The sequence below is a fragment of the Microcaecilia unicolor genome, chromosome 11, assembly GCF_901765095.1.
Source record: "Microcaecilia unicolor chromosome 11, aMicUni1.1, whole genome shotgun sequence".
Taxonomy (NCBI): Eukaryota; Metazoa; Chordata; class Amphibia; order Gymnophiona; family Siphonopidae; genus Microcaecilia; species Microcaecilia unicolor.
Window position 1 is genome coordinate 23,023,462 of NC_044041.1, and position 21,911 is coordinate 23,045,372.

The window sequence follows — 21,911 nt, forward strand, 5'->3', positions numbered from 1 at the left end:
GTTTCACTCATTAACCGGGCAGTAATCGTCAATGCGCGTACACTGTCTCACGTGGTAACTGGGGCGGCAATGACCTACATGCGTCAAATGCCACTGGGCGCGCGTTTCTGATATGTGCGTCCGAAAATAATTTTTCAGACACGGGTATTGGATGCGCACCAGAAATGAAATTACCACAAGAGCAACGCGGTAACTGGGTGGTAATTCCATTTTGGTGCACGTTGGGCGCGCGTAGACACTTACTTGGCTTAGTAATAACGTCCCTATATGTCAGAAAAAAGGCTTTATTTTTATAATGAAAGCGCAATTCAAAGTTCTAATATGCAAATCTGTGCTACAGTATTCAAATATGCATTAGAATTTTCTAGCTTTTGCTGCAGAATCTATCCATAAGTTGATACCGGAAACTGTGAGCTGTACTTCTGAGACTTGATGACAGTGAATGCTCTTCAGAGACAGACCACAGCGGTGGGCTGGATAAACAAATCCCAAGGGCACAGACCATTCTAGCAGAAGAACAGCACAAGATCAACAACTCTTTTGCTGATAGCATCATGATGAGCTGATTTTAAAATCCCCTTCAGAATTACTGATCATTTAAATGCAAATTTTTAATTACACCTATTAAAAGCGAATACATTTTAATTAAAAACAAATCATGGCATGCTGGGGGAAGGAGGGTGATTGTTTAAAAAAAAAAATGAAAACAAACCGGAATTGATATTTTGAGACTGATCGAGTTCCTGGCAGCAAATTTGGTTCTGAACATGTTTAGGGGCAGTTGGAGTGTTATTGGAGTCTTGTGTTTTGCTACCTACCTATCTGCCTCATCACGGTTTCTCATTAATTAGAAGATGTGCATTACATTCCCAGCTGCTGTGATACTCAGATCCCTCAGCCTGCCTGGTACTTTATCACTGGGGAGTACAAAGAATTGACATTAACCAGGCGCAGCGAGGAGATGAGGCTGTCCAGCTAAGGCGCAGGTCGTTGGATTGCAAGTACTAAGAAGTGTAGAAACTCCCAGAGCCTGCCTGCTGGAAGTTTCTGCAAGAGAAGTATGAGATTTCCGTCCATGTGGGACTGGTGGATATAAAAGGAAAGAAACAGATTCATTACCAACACCGAGTAGATGAACAATCTGCCAGGCTGTCATAGTAACATAGTAAATGACGGCAGATAAAGACCTGTACAGTCTTTACATGATATGTTATACTTTATACCCGACTTTGATTTGTCCTTGCCATTCTCAGGGCACAGACTGTAGAAGTCTGCCCAGCACTGTTCTTGTTCTAAGTTCTGAAGCTAATGTCGATACCCCTTAAAATTTACACTCCAGCCCAACCATATCTGTTCAGTTACAATCAGGGCATAGACCGTAGAAGTCTGCCCAGCACCGGTTTTGCTTCCCAATAACAGGTGTCACCACCTAATCTCCGTGGATCCATTCCTTCTAACTAGGATTCCTTTGTGTTTATCCCATGCATGTTTGAATTCCAGAACCATTTCCTTCTCCACCACCTCCTGTGGGAGGGCATTCCACATATCCACCATTCTGTCTGTGAAAAAATACTTCCTGACATTACTCCTGAGTCTGCCCCCCTTCAACCTCAATTCATAGTAACATAGTAACATAGTAGATGACGGCAGAAAAAGACCTGCATGGTCCATCCAGTCTGCCCAACAAGACAAATTCATGTCCTCTAGTTCTATCGCCTTCCCTCTCCAGAAAAGGTTTGTTTGCGGATTAACACCTTTCAAATATTTGAAGGCCTATATCATGTCACCCTGTTTCTCTTTTCCTCCAAGGTGTATTTGTTCAGGTCAGCAAGTCTCTCCTCATACGATTTGCAATGCAAATCCTATACCATTTTTGCAGCTTTTCTTTGCACCGCTTCCAGTCTTTTTACATCTTTAGCAAGATACGGCCTCCAAAACTGAACACAATACTCCAAGTGGGGCATTTGTTACAGTAAAGTTTTAATTTTAACATTCATAGTGGAAATCCTGAAAACCTAACTGGGTTCTGGCCTTTGAGGACTGTGGTTGCCCACCCCTGGGCTAGAGAGAGCTTTGAGGACTGTGGTTGCATATCCTTGCTGTAGTCTGAAGTCAGGAAGATGGTAGGGAGGTAACAGAAAAAGGTCTAACTAGACAGACAGCTTGCCTGTGTGCTCCCTCAGCCAGACATGCTGAGTTTCAGCATGCCAGCTACTGGAGCCACCCACCCCCCACTTTGGGGAAGGATATGAGGACAAGGACCAGCTTGGCTGTGCAGTGGCATCCATCTTCTCGGACAGGTCCCGAGTCATGTGCCAGGTCATGCAGGAGAATTGTTTCCTGGTGGACTTGCATTACACTGGGACACGACACCCTGACTTGAGGAGATCAGAGTAAGAAAAAGATATCAACAATATCATGATCTGATTTTCAGGTTCACTAGTCAGCAGTGGCATGGGGACCTTTTGCTATGCAGAGCTGAACTGGAGCGAGCCCCTTGGTGATCAACTGACAGTGGTAAGAACCCTTTGATAAGAAATTGGGAGCATGTGTCTATCAGCTTGGCAGTTCAGGCACTGAAAAATGAAGACTGAAAATATTGCACTTTACACTGATTGCAAGATTCCCATCAATAACTGATTAACAAAAACAGAAAAATGAGTTAATTAAGCGAGAGTGCATCCTATTTTTCATACAACTGTCAGTTTCTCTTTTTAGAAGTAAATTAGATTTCAGTGTTTTTCCTTTCACAGCTAATTATATGGTAATTTAAAGCTTAGATCACACAAAGGGTAATTTTATATGGGATTCGTAAGTCGTCACCGCAGGAGCCAGCTCTGTGGGTGCTTGTGCAACCCCGATATTGAGAAAACTCCTTGATTTTTGTCTAGGGAGGAGTGCATGCCATTGGGTTTAGCACCCCCAATCATTTTGAAAAGTTGGATCTTATGGACGTCACGCACGCGCATAGGTCGCCAAAAACCATACCAATATTTTATTAAAAATGAGGCAAGATCTGCATAGTTGATAACATAGTAGATGACGATGATGACGGCAGAAAAAGACCTGCACAGTCCATCCAGTCTGCCCAACAAGATGAACTCATGTGTATACCTTACCTTGATTTGTACCTGTCTTTTTCAGGGCACAGACCATATAAGTCTGCCCAGCACTAGCCCCGCCTCCCACCACCGGCTCTGGCACAGACCGTATAAGTCTGCCCAGCACTATTCCCCGCCACCCAACCACCAGCCCCGCCTCCCACCACCGGCTCTGGCACAGACCGTATAAGTTTGCCCAGCACTATTCCCCACCTCCCAACCACCAGTCCCGCCTCCCACCACCAGATCTGCCACAGACCGTATAAGTCTGCCCACCACTATCTTCACCTCCTAACTATCAACTCCTCTTCCCCCCACCGGCTCCGCCACCCAATTTTTTCTAAGCTCCTTAGGATCCATTCCTTCTGCACAGGATTCCTTTATGTAAATCCCACGCATGTTTGAATTCCGTTACTGTTTTTCTCTCCCCCACCTCCCGTGGGAGGGCATTCCAAAATACACATATCTCCCCCTCTCCCCTAAAGTATGCATGCAGTGGTTGAAATATATATTGACGTAGTTGGGACAATTTTATGAACTAGGTACCAACATTTGTCTGCATCTCACATGTATGCATGTTTAGAATTGTAGCCTGTACATGCATATATGTGCACTTATGGAAGTATATGCTAACATGCTGCTTAAGGGGCCCTTTTTCAAAATGGCCTGCGGTAGTGTGGGTGCGTGTTTTGGACGTGCACTGGACCATTTCTCTACTGCGTCTAGAAAACGGACGTTTTTTTGTGGCTGGGAAATGGACGCGCGGCAAAATTAAAACCAGTGCATGTCTATTTACGGCCTGAGCCCTTAACGCCACCGATTGACACGGCGGTAAGGGCTCACGTGTTACCCACGCAGTAACCGTCAAGCACTCGCTATTTGCTGATTACTGCTGGGAACGTCCCTATGGTAGAATATAGAAAATTATTTTCTACCGCGGGTTTTTGGCACACACCAAACTTGGAATTACCGCCAGGCGCACGTGCTAAATGGGCAGTGATGCCGATTTGACGTGCGCTACACACGCATAGGCCCTTACGCTGCTTTGTAAAAGGGCCCCTTAGCGTTATCTGCAAATATCTGCTTAATTTACATAGGGCCCCTTTTACTAAGCCGTGCAGGCGCCTACGCACGCCCAGTGCACGCCAAAATGGACTTATGGCCCGACTATCATGTGACTTTTCCGGTTATTTCATTTTTGGCATGCATCCGCAAAATAATTTTTATTTTCGGACGCGCGTAGGTCCTTACTGGCCAAATTCTTTACTGCTAGGTCTATGGCTGGCGGTAAGGTCAGAGACCCAAAATGGACGCGCTGCAATTTTGATTTTGCCGCACGTCCATTTTCAGGGAAAAAAGGCCTTTATTACAGGTGCACTGAAAAAATGATTCTGCGCGCGCCCAAAACCTGCGCCTCCACTACCGCAAGCTACTTTTCAGCACGCTTTTGTAAAAGGATCCCATAGTGTGTACTTGCAAACGGGATGTACACGGGGCAAAGTCAACCGTCAGGAGTGAGGAAGCAAAAAAGAGGAAACCTAAAGCTAATCCAATAAATCAAGTCTTTATTGCCTCAAAAATGATGTAAGGCAATTGTCGAAAAGCTCGACACGGCCGTGTTTCATCAGACGTGCCTTCATCAGGAGCTTTATCTTATTGACCACATAAAAGTGTAAACATGAAGACTGGTACAAATATAGTACACATTAGGCTAAGATATGTCGACCAGTTACACCCGGCATTGGGCTCACATCATTTCACATTTCATGTTTTTGGATGTGAAACGTTGTGAGCCCGGAGAGAAGTTGACTGTTCAAAGAAGGTGGGGGAAGCGAAAAAGAATGGGAAAAGAATAGGTTTGTTTAGAGGCATTGGGGAAATGGGACTTGATATACCGCCTTTGTGAGGTTTTTGCAACTACATTCAAAGCAGTTTACATATATTCAGATACTTATTTTGTACCAGGGGCAATGGAGGGTTAAGTGACTTGCTCAGAGTCACAAGGAGTTGCAGTGGGAATTGAACTCAGTTCCCCAGGATCAAAGTCCACTGCACTAACCACTAGGCTACTCCTCCACTCATTCCACCAATAAGAGCCAACCTCATCAGTGATGTCACAATGGCTTGATTGCCCGATACTTGGCTCACTTTTGATATTGTGATGTCATAAGGGAAAGGGGGAAGGGAAATGGGACGATACACTGCCTTTGTGAGGTCTTTGCAACTACATTCAAAGCAGTTTACATATATTCAGGTACTTATTTTGTACCAGGGGCAATGGAGGGTTAAGTGACTTGCCCACAGTCACAAGGAGCTGCAGTGGGAATTGAACTCAGTTCCCCAGGATCAAAGTCCACTGCACTAACCACTAGGCTACTCCTGTTGAGGAAGAGAAGGTTAGATTTAAGCCAGAGAAATACCTGGACAGACATGCATTGAGGCGGGGAGAGAGGAGGTTTCGTGAAAACCTGATGTAAATACCCACGCCTACATGTAGGCACGTTCCCCCAAATTCTATAACAATGTGCGTAAATTTGAGTGATGCCCCCGACACGCCGCACCCCCTTTTAAGTTACACACACTGCAATTTACGTGCGCCTCTTATAAAGAAGTGCATGCAAATTTCAATTACTGCCAATTAGTGATGATAATTGGTTGTTATCGGCCAATTATCATCACTGATTAGCTTGTTACTCAATTAAAGAAGTGCATGTAAATTTCAATTACTGCCAATTAGTGATGATAATTGGTTGTTATCGGCCAATTATCATCACTGATTAGATGTTACTCAATTGAGTAGCATGTGTAAATTGGCCACACACACAATTTAATGCACACTACTTACCACACCTTATGCAGAATCCAGGCTTTAGTGGACTGAATATCATCGCTAATCAATTAAGTGCTGGTTCCATCCAAGCTCTGCCCTCAGACGACCCTGGCACTAACCAGACAGTGCCGAGTAGTCACAGGCAATATTGAGCAGCACTACCTGTTTAAGGGGTCCTTTGACCAAGCTGCGGGAAAAAGGACCTGCGCTAGCAGCAGGGGGCGTTTTTCCCACACATCAGGACCCTTTTTACCGCAGTGGGTAAAAAAAGCCCCCAGACACACATAACCATGCGGTAAGAGAACTCTTACCGCATGGCCATGCGATGGGGAGCCCTTACTGCCACCCAATGAGGTGGTGATAAGGGCTCCCGCGCTAACCTAGCAGTAACCAGGCAGCGTGCAGCGATGCCCAGTTACCGCCGGGTTACCGCCACGCAAGCCATTTCTGGGGGGAGGGAGGTTCTTTTTCCCTTGGAAATGGCGCATGCTCCGGGCGGTGGTCCTGGAAGAGCGAGCGGTAAGCCTGCGTTGGGCTTACCGCCGCTCTATAAAAGGGTCCCTAAGAAGTGCCGCTGAATATTGACTTATGGCCAACCGGGCAGATTGAACCATTTTGAATATTGGGCCCCTTACTTTTCTGTATACGTTGTACAGGGCTTAATTTCTGGAACAGAGTACTGCGGCATCGTTTCAGATGAAAGGATAGGAAGGGTGCTCTTCTCCAGCCCCTCCCTTCCTCCTGGATAGTACTGGGGTAGTCCATAAGAATTTTCAGAGCACTGTCCATATAGGACCAAATTCTATAGATGACACTGAAAAATCGGCACCAAAATAAAATGTGTGCTAAGCGCTATTCTACAACTGGCGCACTAAGTTGACCACCGTTTATAGAATAACATTTGGCAATGGGATCCGGTGCTGAATTTTGGGTGTGAGATTTACACCAGCTGAAACCTGGTGCAAATCTTTACGCTTAAATTAGGTGTGTATTCAGGGCCGGTCTTAGCAAGTGCGGGACCCTGTGCAGACCAATTTGGTGGGGCCCCATCCTAGCCCCGCCCTAGCTCCGCCCCCACCCTAGCTCCACCCCATTGATAAGATTATTCCATTTTTTGAAATTTTTTTTATTTATGAAATTTCAAATAAAGACGAATGAAGCTAAACTTGTACAAAAAACTGATTGAAATAATAAGCACAATGCTATCATGAAACCTCCCCTCCCCAGAAGTGGAGTGGCTGAGCCACGGGATCATCATGAATGATGCGGACGGTCGTCTGAGGCGAGCGGAGGTCGGAGCGGAGGCAGAGCGGGGCCCTCTTAGGCGCGGGGCCCTATGCAGCCGCCTTGGTCGCCTCTGCCTAAGACCGGCCCTGTGTGTGTTGGCCTTATTCTATAACACTGCGCATACATTCTAGGAACACCCCTGACCCACCCATGCCACTCCCCCTTTTCCGATCTGCACGGAAACATTTACTTGTGCATCTTTATAGTATAGCGAGTATAAAGATGCATATATTCCAATTAGTGCCAATAGTTGGATTATTAGCACCCAGCTATTGGAACTAATAGATATAGTGGAATTAGAAAAGGTGCAGAGAAGGGTGACGAAAATGATAAAGGGGATAGGACGACTTCCCTATGAGGAAAGGCTAAAGCGGCTTGGGCTCTTCAGCTTGAAGAAAAGGGGGCTAAGGGGAGATATGATAGAGGTCTATAAAATAATGAGTGGAGTTGAACGGGTAGCTGTGAAGCGTCTGTTCACGCTTTTCAAAAATACTAGGACTAGGGGGCATGCAATGAAGCTACAATGTAGTAAATTTAAAACAAATCGGAGAAAATTTTTCTTCACTCAACGTGTAGTTGAACTCTGGAATTTGTTGCCAGAGAATGTGGTGGAGGCGGTTAGCTTGGCGGAGTTTGAGGAAGGTTTGGACGGCTTCCTGAAGGAAAAGTCCATAGACCGTTATTAAATGGACTTGGGGAAAATCCACTATTTCTGGGAAAAGCCGTATAAAATATTTTGTACTTTTTTGGGATCTTGCCGGATATTTGTGACCTGGATTGGCCACTGTTGGAAACAGGATGCTGGGCTCGATGGACCTTTGGTCTTTCCCAGTACGCAATACTTATGTTATTTAATTGGCTCATTCAGCAATTAAATTGCACATGCAAACTGGGCGCATACCCAAATTTGCGCACATAATATTTAGCACCATATATAGAATTAGGGGGAGAGCGCCACTGAAAATTTATGGGGGGGGGGGGGGGGTTATACCTTTATCAGCTGCCCCTAAAGAGCCAGATTATCAGTATGGCGACTAAAATATTCGCACGGTAAGCATTGCTGCCTAATCGTATTCTATAAGCTGCACCTAGATTTAGGCACGGTATCTAGAATTTGCTTAGTTGATATCCCAGTGCATAAAACTCTTCGCATTCCATTTACACCAACGAAAATGTGGCGTAAATCTCTGTGTGTAGATTTATGGGCACTGGGCCGTATTCTATAACCATTCGCATCAATTTGGGAACGCCCACAGAACACTCATTTCCCCGCCCTTAGCCACACCCCTTTTGAACTGCGTGCATTATAATTTAGCTGCAGTTTATTACAGAATACGCTTGAGTTATGCGCGTAAATTACTGCCAATTAGTGCTCATTATTGCTTGTTAAGTGCTGTTAAAAATGCTGATTGACTTGTTAAGCCAATTAAGTTACGCGCTTTGTTATAGAATAGGCCTAGATTTTGGCGCAGATCTTTAGGTGCGCTATATAGAATCAGGTAGAAAATGTATAAATCCTTCTGAATATTGACTAGTAGGGATTTTTAAACTGCACAGACCAAAATGTCTGTTGTTCTATAGAAAGCTATTGTCCACATGGAGGGAATTTCATCTTCTTCTTGGTGAATAAAAATATCTCACATATTTTTGCAAGAATTGTCAGGCTGCTGCAGATAACATCTTTCCATATGCACTTTGCAGTGAACCTTTGCTGTATTCTATTTTCAGAGCCAGTAGCCAGCTTTCGACCCTTTGCTCTTTTGTTGTCGTTCAATAGGAAAAAATGATTTTGTTAGAGCAAATTTCAGCCTGCTTATTGCTCTTATGCCTATTATCCCGTGTAATAAATCATAATGAAAGATACAGCACTGATTCATTTTAGACAGCAGAACTAGTAAAAACAAAACACATCAGAGGGAAGGTCCAGCCTTGGTGAAATGTTTCAGACTGTCTGAAGGTTTAATTTATTATTCTTTTTTTCAGACGGGAAAGACATACATTTTTTTTTCCTGTTGTCACTGTACTCAAATTAATGTGGACGTTTCTCTCTCTCTCTTGACCATAAATAATCTGCAATGTCATCAAATAGAACAAAAAGGATAACAAATGTGGTTCAGCACGAAAAGTCCTGAATTCTGGAGAGGAAAAGAATTCTTAAAGGGATGTGGAAGGCCCTTTACAGGTTATTAGCGGCCCTTCCTAAATGGATAACGTCGCTGATTATTGACCTGCATGTTTGCAAACTTAAAGAAAGATAGAGGCTATATTAAGTGATGGCTATATTAAGGCTCCACAATCGGGCGTTTTCAGTGCCAGTTCATAGTAACATAGTAGATGACGGCAGAAAAAGACCTGCACGGTCCATCTAGTCTGCCCACGATAAACTCATGTGTATACCTTACCTTGATTTGTACCTGTCTTTTTCAGGGCACAGACCATATAAGTCTGCCCAGCAGTATTTCCCGCCTCCCAACCACCAGTCCCGCCTCCCATCACCGGCTCCGGCACAGACCCCGTATAAGTCTGCCCTCCCCCATCCTAGCCTCTCAACCACCAACCCCTCTTCCCCCCGCCACCCAATTTCAGCTAAGCTTCTGTGGATCCATTCCTTCTGCACAGGATTCCTTTATGCCTGTCCCACGCATGCTTGAATTCCGTTACTGTTTTCATCTCCACCACCTCCCGCGAGAGGGCATTCCAAGCGTTCACCACCCTCTCCGTGAAGAAATACTTCCTGACATCTTTCCTGAGTCTGCCCCCCTTCAATCTCATTTCATGTCCTCTCGTTCTACCGCCTTCCCCTCTCCGGAAAAGATTCGTTTGCGGATTAATACCTTTCAAATATTTGAACGTCTGTATCATATCACCCCTGTTCCTTCTTTCCTCCAGAGTATACATGTTCAGGTCAGCAAGTCTCTCTTCATACGTCTTGGAACGCAACTCCCATACCATCCTCGTAGCTTTTCTTTGTACCGCTTCCATTTTTTTAACATCCTTCGCAAGGTATGGCCTCCAAAACTGAACACAATACTCCAGGTGGGGCCTCAAGTTCCTGGAGGAAAAGTTCATAGTCTGCTATTGAGACAGACATGGGAAGCAACTTGCCCTGAGATTTACATAGTAACATACAAGGGGGGGGGGGGGGCATTTTCAAAAGAAACGTCTAAGTCGGAATTTCGACGTTTTACAAAGACATGCAAATTCGGAGGCGGGCAGAAGGTCATTTTCGAAAAAAGATGGACATCCATCTTTCGTTTCGAGAATACCAAGGACGTCCTGTGATTTGGACATCATTGGTTTTGATCGATTTTCGAACAGGAAAAGTCCCAATGCAAGACATCCAAAACAGAGGAGGAGTGGCTTAATGGTTAGTGCAGCAGGCTTAGATCCTAGCAACATGGGTTCAATTCCCACTGCTGCTCCTTGAGACTTTGGGCAAGCCAAATACAAGAAGGGCATTTTTGGATATGACCTCTAAGTCTGAATTTGCCCGTGTACATTTCAATTAAATCTAATTAGTACCAGTAATCTCTTGCTAAAAAGCCAAATATCAGCACTAATTAGCTCATTATTCAATTAAATTGTGTGTGAAAATTGGGCACACGCCTAAATTTGCGTGCACAATTTTTAGCAACTTTTATAGAATGGGGGGGGGGGGGGTTATATAACCATATTTTGACACCCACTTGACAGGACTTAACAAGGATCTGTGTTTCCTATCACATTATCTCTATCCTATCTGTACTTCAGGAATCAGGTGAAAATTTTGCTCTTCAACCAAGCCTTTAATGGAAGAAGTAACTAACTTGTTAGTCTCAATCACACACACAGGGATTGACTCGGGCTGCACATACTGCAGCGGGACATGTTTATCCACTCCTGCCCTAGCTGAGATAATATTTAACCATCTCTCTGACCTCATGTGCAACTTTCTTCAAATCAGTCACCTTACTTTCAAATGCTTCTTACTTTCTTACTCATCTATATGTTACAACTTTGCTTTACCCTTCACTACCAATTATAATGTTCTATTACGTATTGTGTTGTCATTGCAAGTAGTATACCATGCCATTCTTTGTATTGTTGTTTGAATATTTTTACTGCTGTAGTTGCCTATTGCTCATGTTTGATCTATTCTTACTGTACACCGCCTTGAGTAAATTCCTTCAAAGATGCAGTAAATAAATCCTAATAAATAAATAGATAATAAATTATAAAATTATACTGCTTTGTTACCTTCTGGTCACCCATCCATCTCTCCCTGTTTTCACCCCTCCCTCTTACCCCCACTGTCACTGGAATGCTTTTATGCCTCACTTATATATTTTGATCTTGCCATCTATTGCTCATTCTTCACCTGAGGAAGAAGGTTCTGCCTTCGAAAGCTTGTTAAAACTGGACCTATGAAGTTAGTCGAAAAGAAAAGCTATCACCTTATTTTCCTTTGCTGTTTTGTTTCATTTCTATGTTTTACCTTTAAAATGGACTAACCACGTTATTATAACCACAAGCAAAAAAGCCTGTTTCTCCAAAAATGAAACGGGCCCTAGGAAGGCTATCGTCTAAGCGATTTCTCCTCTCTCCCCTGCCCTCCTCTCCATGTCCAGCGATTCTTCCCTTCCGATCCCTTCCATCCATGTCCAGTGACTCGCCCCAGCCCCCACCTGCCCCCTTTTAAGCACCCGAGTTCCAGTTCAACCCCAGCCCTCACCTGCCTGCCCTCTTCTCCCACAACAGCCCTCTTTTCCTTCCAGCCGCCCTTCCTTTAAAACTTTTATTTTACTTCAAGTCGCAGCGGCGTCAGTGAAAGCGGCAGGCTCGACTCGCCTCCAGCCTTCCCCTTCCTTCCCTCTCAGTGTCCCGCCCTCCTCTAATGTAATTTCCTCTTTCCGCAAGGGCGGGACACTGAGAGGGAAGGGAAGGCTGGAGGCGAGCCGATTACGTAGTAGCTCATTTGCATACCGTTACGAACCCAGCCAGCCAGCCAGCCGTCCAGGGACGGAGATTGAGAAATGATTATATAGAGGATATTTGACATTGTCTTAGGGCTGAATGCCTTAATATCACAGCTTCTGGGTTGGAGCCTGATCTATCCAAACATAAGCTGAAAACTTGTATGAATTTATATTAAAAAAAAAACCCCAATAAGATTAGATCATAAACTCTATGCAACATTTTACTTTGCATATTGCTCTTACAGATTCGTCTCTCTTGGGGATACAATGGCCTTTTTAATTCAGTAAACTTATCATGCAAATGCTGAACCAGCTTCTTCTGCCTACGTGATATAGTAGCTTTATTATACATCTGCAGTCATTAATTATACAAATCCTAAAAGTATATGGTATTCTTAAGATGATATGCACAGCACAGCAAATGTTCTGTGGACAAAATGCAAAACACATATCTTCCCGCTCATTGAGTATTGCTTTCTCAAGTGGAAACAGACCACAGTGTTATAGCTTTCTTGGTGCATGTGAGGCAGAAGAATACAGGCCATTTCAGTGATGATAATTGCTCATCTTGGACGTATTTTTAAATCTATAATCTTGTTACTATTAAAATTATAATAGTTGTTTGTCTTTTAAAAGCTTGTGGGTTGCAGTGCTTTAATTCATTTGCAAAGTATCATATGTATGGGAAGAGCATTACGTTGGTACATTACTGGAGGTTATTTTTTTTTAATGCTTTAATAACTCCACCGTTAAGTAGAATAAAAACTGAAGACATAGGCATGGCTGGAAAAGCCCATATTCTCGCCGCAGATTTATGTATTAAGGCGTTTACAAGAACTGAAGCATGCATGTCAGATTCCTACCTGAAGCTCTACTCCGTATCCGGTGTAGACGGTCACATTGTAAGTGCATTCCAGAAAGTTCTGCAGAGGTAGCGGAGGGTACTCCGTAGGATCAATATAACCCTCAGAATCGAAGAGATTCACACTGCACAGGACTGAAAATAAGAGCTGATTTTTAGTCTGCCAGAACAAGGGTAATTGGAAGGGGTCCTTTTACTAAGGTGCTCTGAAAAATGGGCTGCGCTAGTGTAGGCGTGTGTTTTGGGCGCGCGCAGATCCATTTTTCACTCGCCTGTAAAAAAATGCCTTTAAAAAGAACTTTTGCCGAAAATGGACGTGCGGCAAAATAAAAATTGGCAGGCGTCCATTTTGGCTCTGAGAAACTTATCGCCAGCCATTGACTTAGCAGTAAGGTTTCTCTCGTTAACCGTGTGGTAATCGTCTATGCACATCAAGTTGGCATTACCACCCGATTTTCGCCGCATGCCAAAAAATAAAAATTATTTTCAGGTGCGCATAGCAGACGAACGTCAAAAATGAAATTACCGCACGGGCCACGCGGTAGCTGGGCGGTAACTCCAAATTGACGCACGTTGGACGTACGTAGGCGCCTACGCGGCTTAGTAAAAGGGACCCTTAAAGACTACAATGAGACCCTATGGAGCGGGTTCATACAGATCGATGCCTACGATATTGGATGCCATGTCGGTGTTCAGCTTAGCTTTAATAAAATGCATTTGAGACCATGTTTCTTTTAAACGCTAGCTGCAGTTTAAATTTATACCCAGATATTCAATGCCAGTCAATATCCAGAAATCAGCCCTGAATATCTGAACAAGGTGCTGACCGCTGCAAATACCCGATATGCAATGCCATTATCTAGACACAAATCTGGATAATTTTGGGGAGCTTTTCTCCTGACCTAAATTATCTGGATACGGGTTCTGAATGTTGCCAGTCTCTGGATAAATCTTGGCTCCACCCCTGGATGACTTACACTTTATCTGGATAGCTCTGGGGCAGTCTATAGTGATTTTCAGCAGCATGATCTGAATAATGCTGCTGAAAATCCGAGGATGGCCTTGGCCAATGCTATTATGGCCCTGATATTCAGACTGCAGCAGATAGCCAGGCTGTCTCCCGTGGTCCGCGCTGAACCCGGATATTCAATGCTAGGCTGTTTCCTGTGATCGGCATTGAATATCCAATTTAACTTTGCCCGGTTTCACCATCAGGGGCGTAGCCAGACTTTGGCGGGAGGGGGGTCCAGAGCCCGAGGTGAGGGGGCACATTCTAGCCCCCCCCGGCACCACCGACCCCCCCCGCCATTGTTGACCGCCACCGCCACCACCACCACCACCAACAACAACTTTGACCCCCCCGCCGACGACCCTCTCGAACTCCCCTCCTGCCTCCAACCCTCCCCTGCTGCCACTGTTGCCTACCTTTGCTGGCGGGGGAACCCAACCCCCGCCAGCTGAGGTCCTCTTCTTCTGGCGCAAGGCTTCGTTCTGTTTCTGTGCAGGACGTCAGACTCACAGAAACAGAACGAAGTCTTGTGCCGGAAGAAGAGGACCTCGGCTGGCAGGGTTGGGGTCCCCCGCCAGCAAAGGTAGGTGACGGCGGGGGAGGGTTGGTGGCGGCAGGGGTGGGTGTCGAGAGGGTCATCGGCAGGGGGGTCCAGGGCCAAATCTACGGGGGCCCAGGCCCCCGTGGCCCCACATAGCTACGCCACTGTTCACCATAACCGGCCAAGCCAATTTTCAGCGCTGGCTGGTTAAGTTGGAGCAAACCAAATTTATTTCACCTATTGTGGTGGCCAAATATAGCAATAAAGCAAAAAAAAACAAACAAACACAAAAACAAAAACTGACAACATGACATTTTTATGAGAGGAGACCAATGAAGTTTTTGATTTAACAACATATTTTCATCAGTGTATAATATTACACTGCAACATCTGAGATTGATCAAGACCCCTGAGGCAGGCCTTAGGGCCGAAACATGGCCGTGTCGGGTCGTTTTTTAAATATCTAATAAAGTTTTTTTTTGTATCCTCCTTGGTTCTCCTCACTTTTCTTGTTTCACAGCCAAATATAGCAGTCAAATGTAGTTGACTCCACGATGAAAATCGCAAAATAGCCAGTTATATTGCGTGATATAACCGGCTATCTTTAAGCCACTAACGGCAATATTCGGCACTGGATAGCCCGTTAGGTGCCATTTTGGTGGTCATTTCACTTTTAATATCAGAATGGAAAAAGAAGCCAGCAGATCAATATAACATCAGAAAGATTTTATTGAAGATGCTAGCTTCTTTTTCCATATTGGATTTTCCAGATCGTTTGCCTTGTTGTTTTTTGGGCCCCTTTTAATATCAGGCAGTGTGGCTTTTCCACTCAGAGAATCCTGCTTATTTTCGAACGAGAAGGCTGGCCATCTTCCGATACAAATCGGGAGATGGCCGGCCATCTCCTAAACCCGGCCAAATCGGTATAATCGAAAGCTGATTTTGGCCGCCTTCAACTGCTTTCCATGCAGGGCCGGCCAAAGTTAAAGGGGGAATTTTGGCAGGGTACGGAAGGCGGGACGGGATTGTGGTTACGAGATGGCCAGCTTCGGCCGATAATGGAAAAAAGAAGTCCACCTCTGACGAGTACTTGGCTGGCTTCACTTGGTCCATTTATTTTTAGGACCAAGCCTCAAAAAAGTGCCCCAACTGAACAGATGACCACTGGAGGGAATCGGGAATCACCTCCCATTACTCCTCCAGTGGTTACCAACCCCCTCCCACCCAAAAAAACTTTTTTTAAACATTTTTGTGCCAGCTTCTATGCCAGTCTCAAATGTCATACCCAGCTCCATGACAACAGCATGCAGGTCCCTGGAGCAGTTTTAGTGGGTGCTGCAGTGGACTTCAGGCAGGCGGACCCAGGCCCCCCCCCCCCCCCCCACCTGTTACACTTGTGGTGATAAATGTGAGCCCTCCAAAACCCTCCCGAAACCCACTGTACCCACATGTAGGTGCCCCCCTTCACCCATAAGGGCTATGGTAGTGGTGTACAGTTCTGGGGAGTGGGTTTGGGGGGCTCAGCACACAAAGTAAGGGAGCTATGGATCTAGGAGCAATTTATGAAGTCCACTGCAGTAGCCGGCCATCTTGTTTCGATAATACGGTCGAGTATGCCGCTTTCCGGGGCTGGCCTTGGAGATGGCTGCCCATATATATGGACGGCCCCGTTCGATTATGCCCCTCAATGTGACCTGAAAGTGATGAAAGAGGTGTTCGTGTGGAATTTAAGCACTTGAAAGGGTAATGGATGAACGAAATAGCCTCCCGGTGATGGTGGAGGCAAAACGAATAACAGAATTCAGAAAAGCCTGGGATAAGCACAGAGGACTCCTGGTAGCCAAGAAGGGAAAGGGACAGCCAAAGGTCAACTGTGTTTTATAAAAGAATAATTACATTGGGTTTCATGACTGTTTTGGGTCCCTGGACTGTATGGGGACAGCGGGATGTAAACAGTTTTCAATCAATCAATCAATCAATCAATCAATCTAGCAGGTGTAGACAAGTCACTTAACCCTCCATTGCCCTAGGTACAAAAAAAAATTGTGAGCCTACTAGGGACAGAGAAAATACTGTATATAATAAATGTAAACCTCTTTGATTGTGACACAGAAAGGTGGTATAACAAATGTTCTAAAATGAAGAGGATGAAAGAGTCTATAATCAATAAATCCACAAAACTCTCTTTCAAATAATCAGTCAAAAGTACTTTTAAAACTAGAAGATCAACAGTTGGGTACAACTAGATCTGAAAGGGAAAAAGCCTCAGGTACCCTCACCTCCTCCCATTAAAGAAAGTTTAAGGGGTAAAGAGGAATCTCACAATCTCATCGCAGGCATAAAAAAAACCCTTTCAAAAAAAATTGTTAAGACACCACTTGTATTCAATTTCACTGGATCCACAATTTAAAAAGTGACACAATAAAGAGAAAAGTCAACAACAACTTAGCTTTCAAGAAAAAAAAAATGTGCTCTTCCGCTGTTACAAACAGTCACATCGACTGTGGCCACAGTTTCACTGCATAGCTGTCTCAAGGTGTGAACAATTTCAGCATTTCCAGACACTATCCCCGGATTCTATATATGGCGCCTAAAACTCCGTGCAGAAACACGCATTTTCTATAACAAGGTGCATAACTTAACTGGTTAACTACATAATCAGCGCTGTTAATTGGATGGTAACAAGCAAGTATCAGCACTAATTGGCATTAATTGAAATTTAAGTGCACAACTCGCTAATGGACTCATTTTCGAAAGCGAAGGACGTCCGTCTTTCGACATAAATTGGAAGATGGACGTCCTTTTCCCAGGGACGTCCAAATCGGTATAATCGAAAGCCGATTTAGGACGTCTCCAACTGCACTCTGTTACAAGGATGGCCAAAGTTCAAGGGGGCGTGTCAGAGGCGTGGCGAAGGCGGGACTTGGGCGTGCCTAACACTTGGACGTCCTTGACCCATAATCGAAAAAAACAAGGACATCTCTGGCGAACACTTGGACGTTTTCACCCGGACCTGTTTTTCTTACGACTAAGGCACAAAAACGTGCCTGAAATGACCAGATGACCACTGGAGAGAATCGGGGATGACCTCCAATTACTCCCCCAGTGGTCACTAACCCCCTCCCACCCTCAAAAACATCTTTTAAAATATGACGTGCCAGCCTCAGATGTCTTACTCAGGTCCATGATAGAGCTCAGGTCCCTGGAGCAGTTTTAGTGGGTACTGCAGTGCTCTTCAGACAGGCGGACCCAGGTAGTGGGTTTTGGGGGGTTTGGGGGGCTCAGCACACAATGTAAGGGAGCTATGTTCCTGGCAGCATTTTATGAAGTCCACTGCACCCCCTAGGGTGCTTGGTTGGTGTCCTGGCATGTCCTGGCTTTCATTTGGCCGTTTTTGACATGGATATCTTTGGTTTCAAAAATCGCCGAAAGTCAGAAATGTCCATGTCTAGGGATGAGCAAATCTAGCGATGTCCAAATTTAAGGATTTGGACGTCTCTGACGGTATTATCGAAATGAAAGGTGGACGTCCATCTTGTTTCGAAAATACGGGCTTCCCCGCCCCTGGATTTTGCCATTTTGCAAGGACGTCCAAATCATAACTTGGACGTCCCTTTCGAAAATGCCCCTCCACGTGTATTCTATAATGTGGTGCGCCTGAATTCTAAGTTGCATAGTTGAAAAGAGGACGTGCCCGGGCGAGGCATGGGCGTTTCTAAAATCTATGTGCATTATTATAGAATACACCTGATCTGTACCTTATTTAGGCGTTAGGATTTATACCAAGTAAAACATGGCCTAAATGGATGTGACCAAATTTAGTTGCGTGGTAAGCTGCTCAGCGTATTCTATATACCACATGGAAATTTAAGTCTATTCTATAAAATTTAGGCAATTTTTTCTGACAGACATGAGTGACCCAGATTGTCAACACTGATGCTCAGATTAGACCTGGTATTGAATATCTGGCACTGAATATCATTAGACCTGTGGTGATTAGCGATGCAAAAATTGTTGACTGCCTTGGACCCATTCAATATTTTATTGTATTTCACTTTGAGACTCCATTGTGGAGACATAAGCAGATTATCAAGTCAAACAATGATGTAAACTAAACTAAATACACCTTGGAAAACGTCAGTTGTAAAGAAAAATCCTCCAAAACGTCACGCCCTTTTGACATTGGACTGGGTCGGGTATTGCATCTTTTGGATCTTATCAATCAGTTTCTTTTACTAGGTTAACACGGATGAAGTGCCTTTACCTGGAGTCGGCTCAGTGGTGATCACGGTTGTTGTTATTATGGTAGAGGTGGTCATTTCTTGATGCTCTTCGGATGCATTCGAATCATTTTTCATCACATTTGTAGGATTAACCATAGGGGCGAGGAAATGACTAGTTTCAACTCCAGTGTCAACAGGCTTGGACTGCAACTCTATTGTACCTGGATTCTCCTGGATGTCATGTGGAGAAAGGGGAGGATCCACATAAGGAGAAATCTGAAAAGGTCCTTGTGTTATCGTAGAGTCGTGCCCTTTCTTAGCCACAGATGATGGCCGCTCAGATTGCATTTGATTTGCTTCAGTAGGTAGGGGAAGCACATCTCGCAGAGCTTGTGGCTTTTCACCATCGGGTGGATAAGTGAAGCTGGCTAACGTTGGCTCAAGGGATGGCCTTTGGAGGATGGATGGTGTCATTTTGGATCTCAAATGCTTTCTTGCTGTATTTACTTGCATTGGTGAAGGAGGTTTCTTCTTCATTGGCAATTCTTTTTTATCCATTATGTTAGGAGTAGATGTTGGTGTTGGTAAAGTTTCTTGCTCAGCTGTGGACATCGTTTTTCCTGCTCCAGTATCAACGCTCTGAACTGTGGTAGTGCCGCTAGCTGGGTTGTCCTTGCCACTTTTGCTGGCCAGTTCAGCAGAAGATGGTTCATGTGAGTTAACATCTAAAAGAAAAACACATAAAGAGAAAGAGATAAATTTTTATCAATACATAAGCTCATTAAATGAGTAGGGATGGGCAACCCCAAAATTTTCGTTATATTTTGTTTCCCATATCGTGTGCTGTATTTTCATTTGTTTTGCTAGACTTTATTTTAGTTTTGAGAACAATGGGGTCCTTTTACTAAGGCGCGCTGAAAAGTGGCTTGCGGTAGTGCAGGCACAGGTTTTGGGCGCGCGGCGATCCATTTTTTAGCACGCCTGTAAAAAAGGCCTTTTTTTTTGCCGAAAATGGACGTGCGGCGAAATCAAAATTGCCACGCGCCGATTTTGGGTCTGAGACCTTACCACCAGCCATTGACCTAGTGGTAAAGACTCATGCGGTAATCGGGCGGTAATGACCTACGCGTGTCAAATGCCACTTGGCGTGTGTCCGTTATGCACGCCAGAAACTAAAAAATATTTTTCAGATGCGCATATCGGACACGCGCCAAAAATGAAATTACCACTAGAGCCACGTGGTAGTCGGGTGGTAACTCCATTTTGGCACACGTTGGGCGCGCGTAGACGCTTTCACGGCTTAGTAAAAGGGCCCCAACGTCATTAAGAATGTGTATGCTATTATCAGGGAATGAAAAGACGTAAAGGCCCTCATTTTACAAGCCATATTCACATTTAAGACATGCATAAACATTTTTCTTGCATACACATTTATGTCCCCCTTTTACAAAGCTGGGATATGCACATTTCAAACCCAAGTGCTTGTAAATGGCAAAGGGGCATGGTCTGGGTGGGTTTTTTTGGGTGGGGCAAGGGCACAGCAAGTTCATAGACGTTTATTCCCCTTTTCTGAAGGGGACTAACCCCCAGATTCAATATAGGTTGCCAAAATCCGCATGCCAAAGTTTAAGCGCTCAGGACAGATGCAACAATTTGGATTTGTGTGCGCATCTGCCCTAGTCACTATTCTATAACATTACTACTACTACTTATCATTTCTAAAACGCTACTAGACGTACGCAGCGCTGTACACTTGAACATGAAGAGACAGTCCCTGCTTGACAGAGCTTACAATCTAATTAGGCCAGACAAACAGAACAAACAAGAGATAAGGGAATATTAAAGTGAGGACGATGAAATAAGGGTTCTGAACAAGTGAATAAGGGTTAGGAGTTAAAAGCAGCATCAAAACGGTGGGCTTTTAGCCTAGATTTGAAGACGGCCAGAGATGGAGCTTGACGTACCGGCTCAGGAAGTCTGTTCCAGGCATATGGTGCAGCAAGATAAAAGGAACGGAGTCTGGAGTTAGCAGTGGAGGAGAAGGGTGCAGATAAGAGAGATTTACCCAGTGAACGGAGTTCCCGGGGAGGAATGTAGGGAGAGATGAGAGTGGAAAGGTACTGGGGAGCTGCAGAGTGAATGCACTTATAGGTCAATAAGAGGAGTTTGAACTGTATGCGGAAACGGATAGGAAGCCAGTGAAGTGACTTCAGGCACATCAGTGCCTAAATGATCTAGCAGACAACTGAAAAGGGGCATGGTCGTGGGAGGGGTATGGCCAGATCAGGGGGTGGTCCAAGAGGTTGGGAGTACAAATGACAGTATTCTTTTATTATTTTTTTTTTTAATTATTTTATTTATTAAATTTAAATTTTAGTTCAAGCATAGTTCTTGAAATTAGAGAAAGATGATTATAAGTCAAAACATAGCCAAAGGAAATGAAAGATATTACATTATTAGTCAAAGTATTGAATCCATTACTCATCTTTAGTCCAACATCAGGCGCCATTACACAATACTTGAGGAAATTAGAAACTTATAATAGAATATTAGCTTCTAACACTAAGAAAAGAAAAGGCGGCTGAGAAGAGCTCCCAGGATTAATTATACTAGTTACGGAGTATTCTGTAACATCGCCTTTAACGCCTGAAAATTAGGCGCTAGTATTTACACCAGGTTTCTGCAGGTGTCCTAAGCTGGGTACTGGAATCCACTCTAAGTGCTATTCTATAAAGGAATCGCTATGCAGAGTTCACTTTAGAGATCAGCCCCCTGATATGCAGCGTTATTGAACCAGTCAGAGCTGAACATCCCTGGTTAGCATTGAGAGTGAGTAAGGGGATGGAGAGTGGGCGTGTTCTGCACTAATCATTCAACACAGCTACACTGCCATGTGCTAAACTGATTAGCGCATGCTTAGCAAAGGGAAAATTAGCATGTGGCCATTAATAAGGGAAACAGGAAAATCGGCCCTACCGGAGAAATGGACATTTATGTAACAGGTGCATGCAGCATAACATCCATGGTAGAAAAATAAGCATATATAATATCAACAGGTTCAAAACCAGCACATACCAAGTTATATGCCAGCACATAACTGGCT

General features: G+C 44.4%; 1 protein-coding gene across 1 annotated transcript in view; it reads right to left on the reverse strand.

The window, feature by feature from the left end:
* The window catches only part of SEZ6L (seizure related 6 homolog like), a 181,633-nt gene that overhangs the window by 154,549 nt on the left and 5,173 nt on the right, over positions 1 to 21,911 (reverse strand). Inside the window, exons 2-3 of the mRNA XM_030218263.1 lie at positions 18,850 to 19,533; positions 13,037 to 13,170 (exon numbers count right to left, since the gene is read on the reverse strand). Of these exons, the coding sequence (XP_030074123.1) occupies positions 13,037 to 13,170; positions 18,850 to 19,533 (818 nt within the window). The remainder of the gene's footprint in view (positions 1 to 13,036; positions 13,171 to 18,849; positions 19,534 to 21,911) is intronic.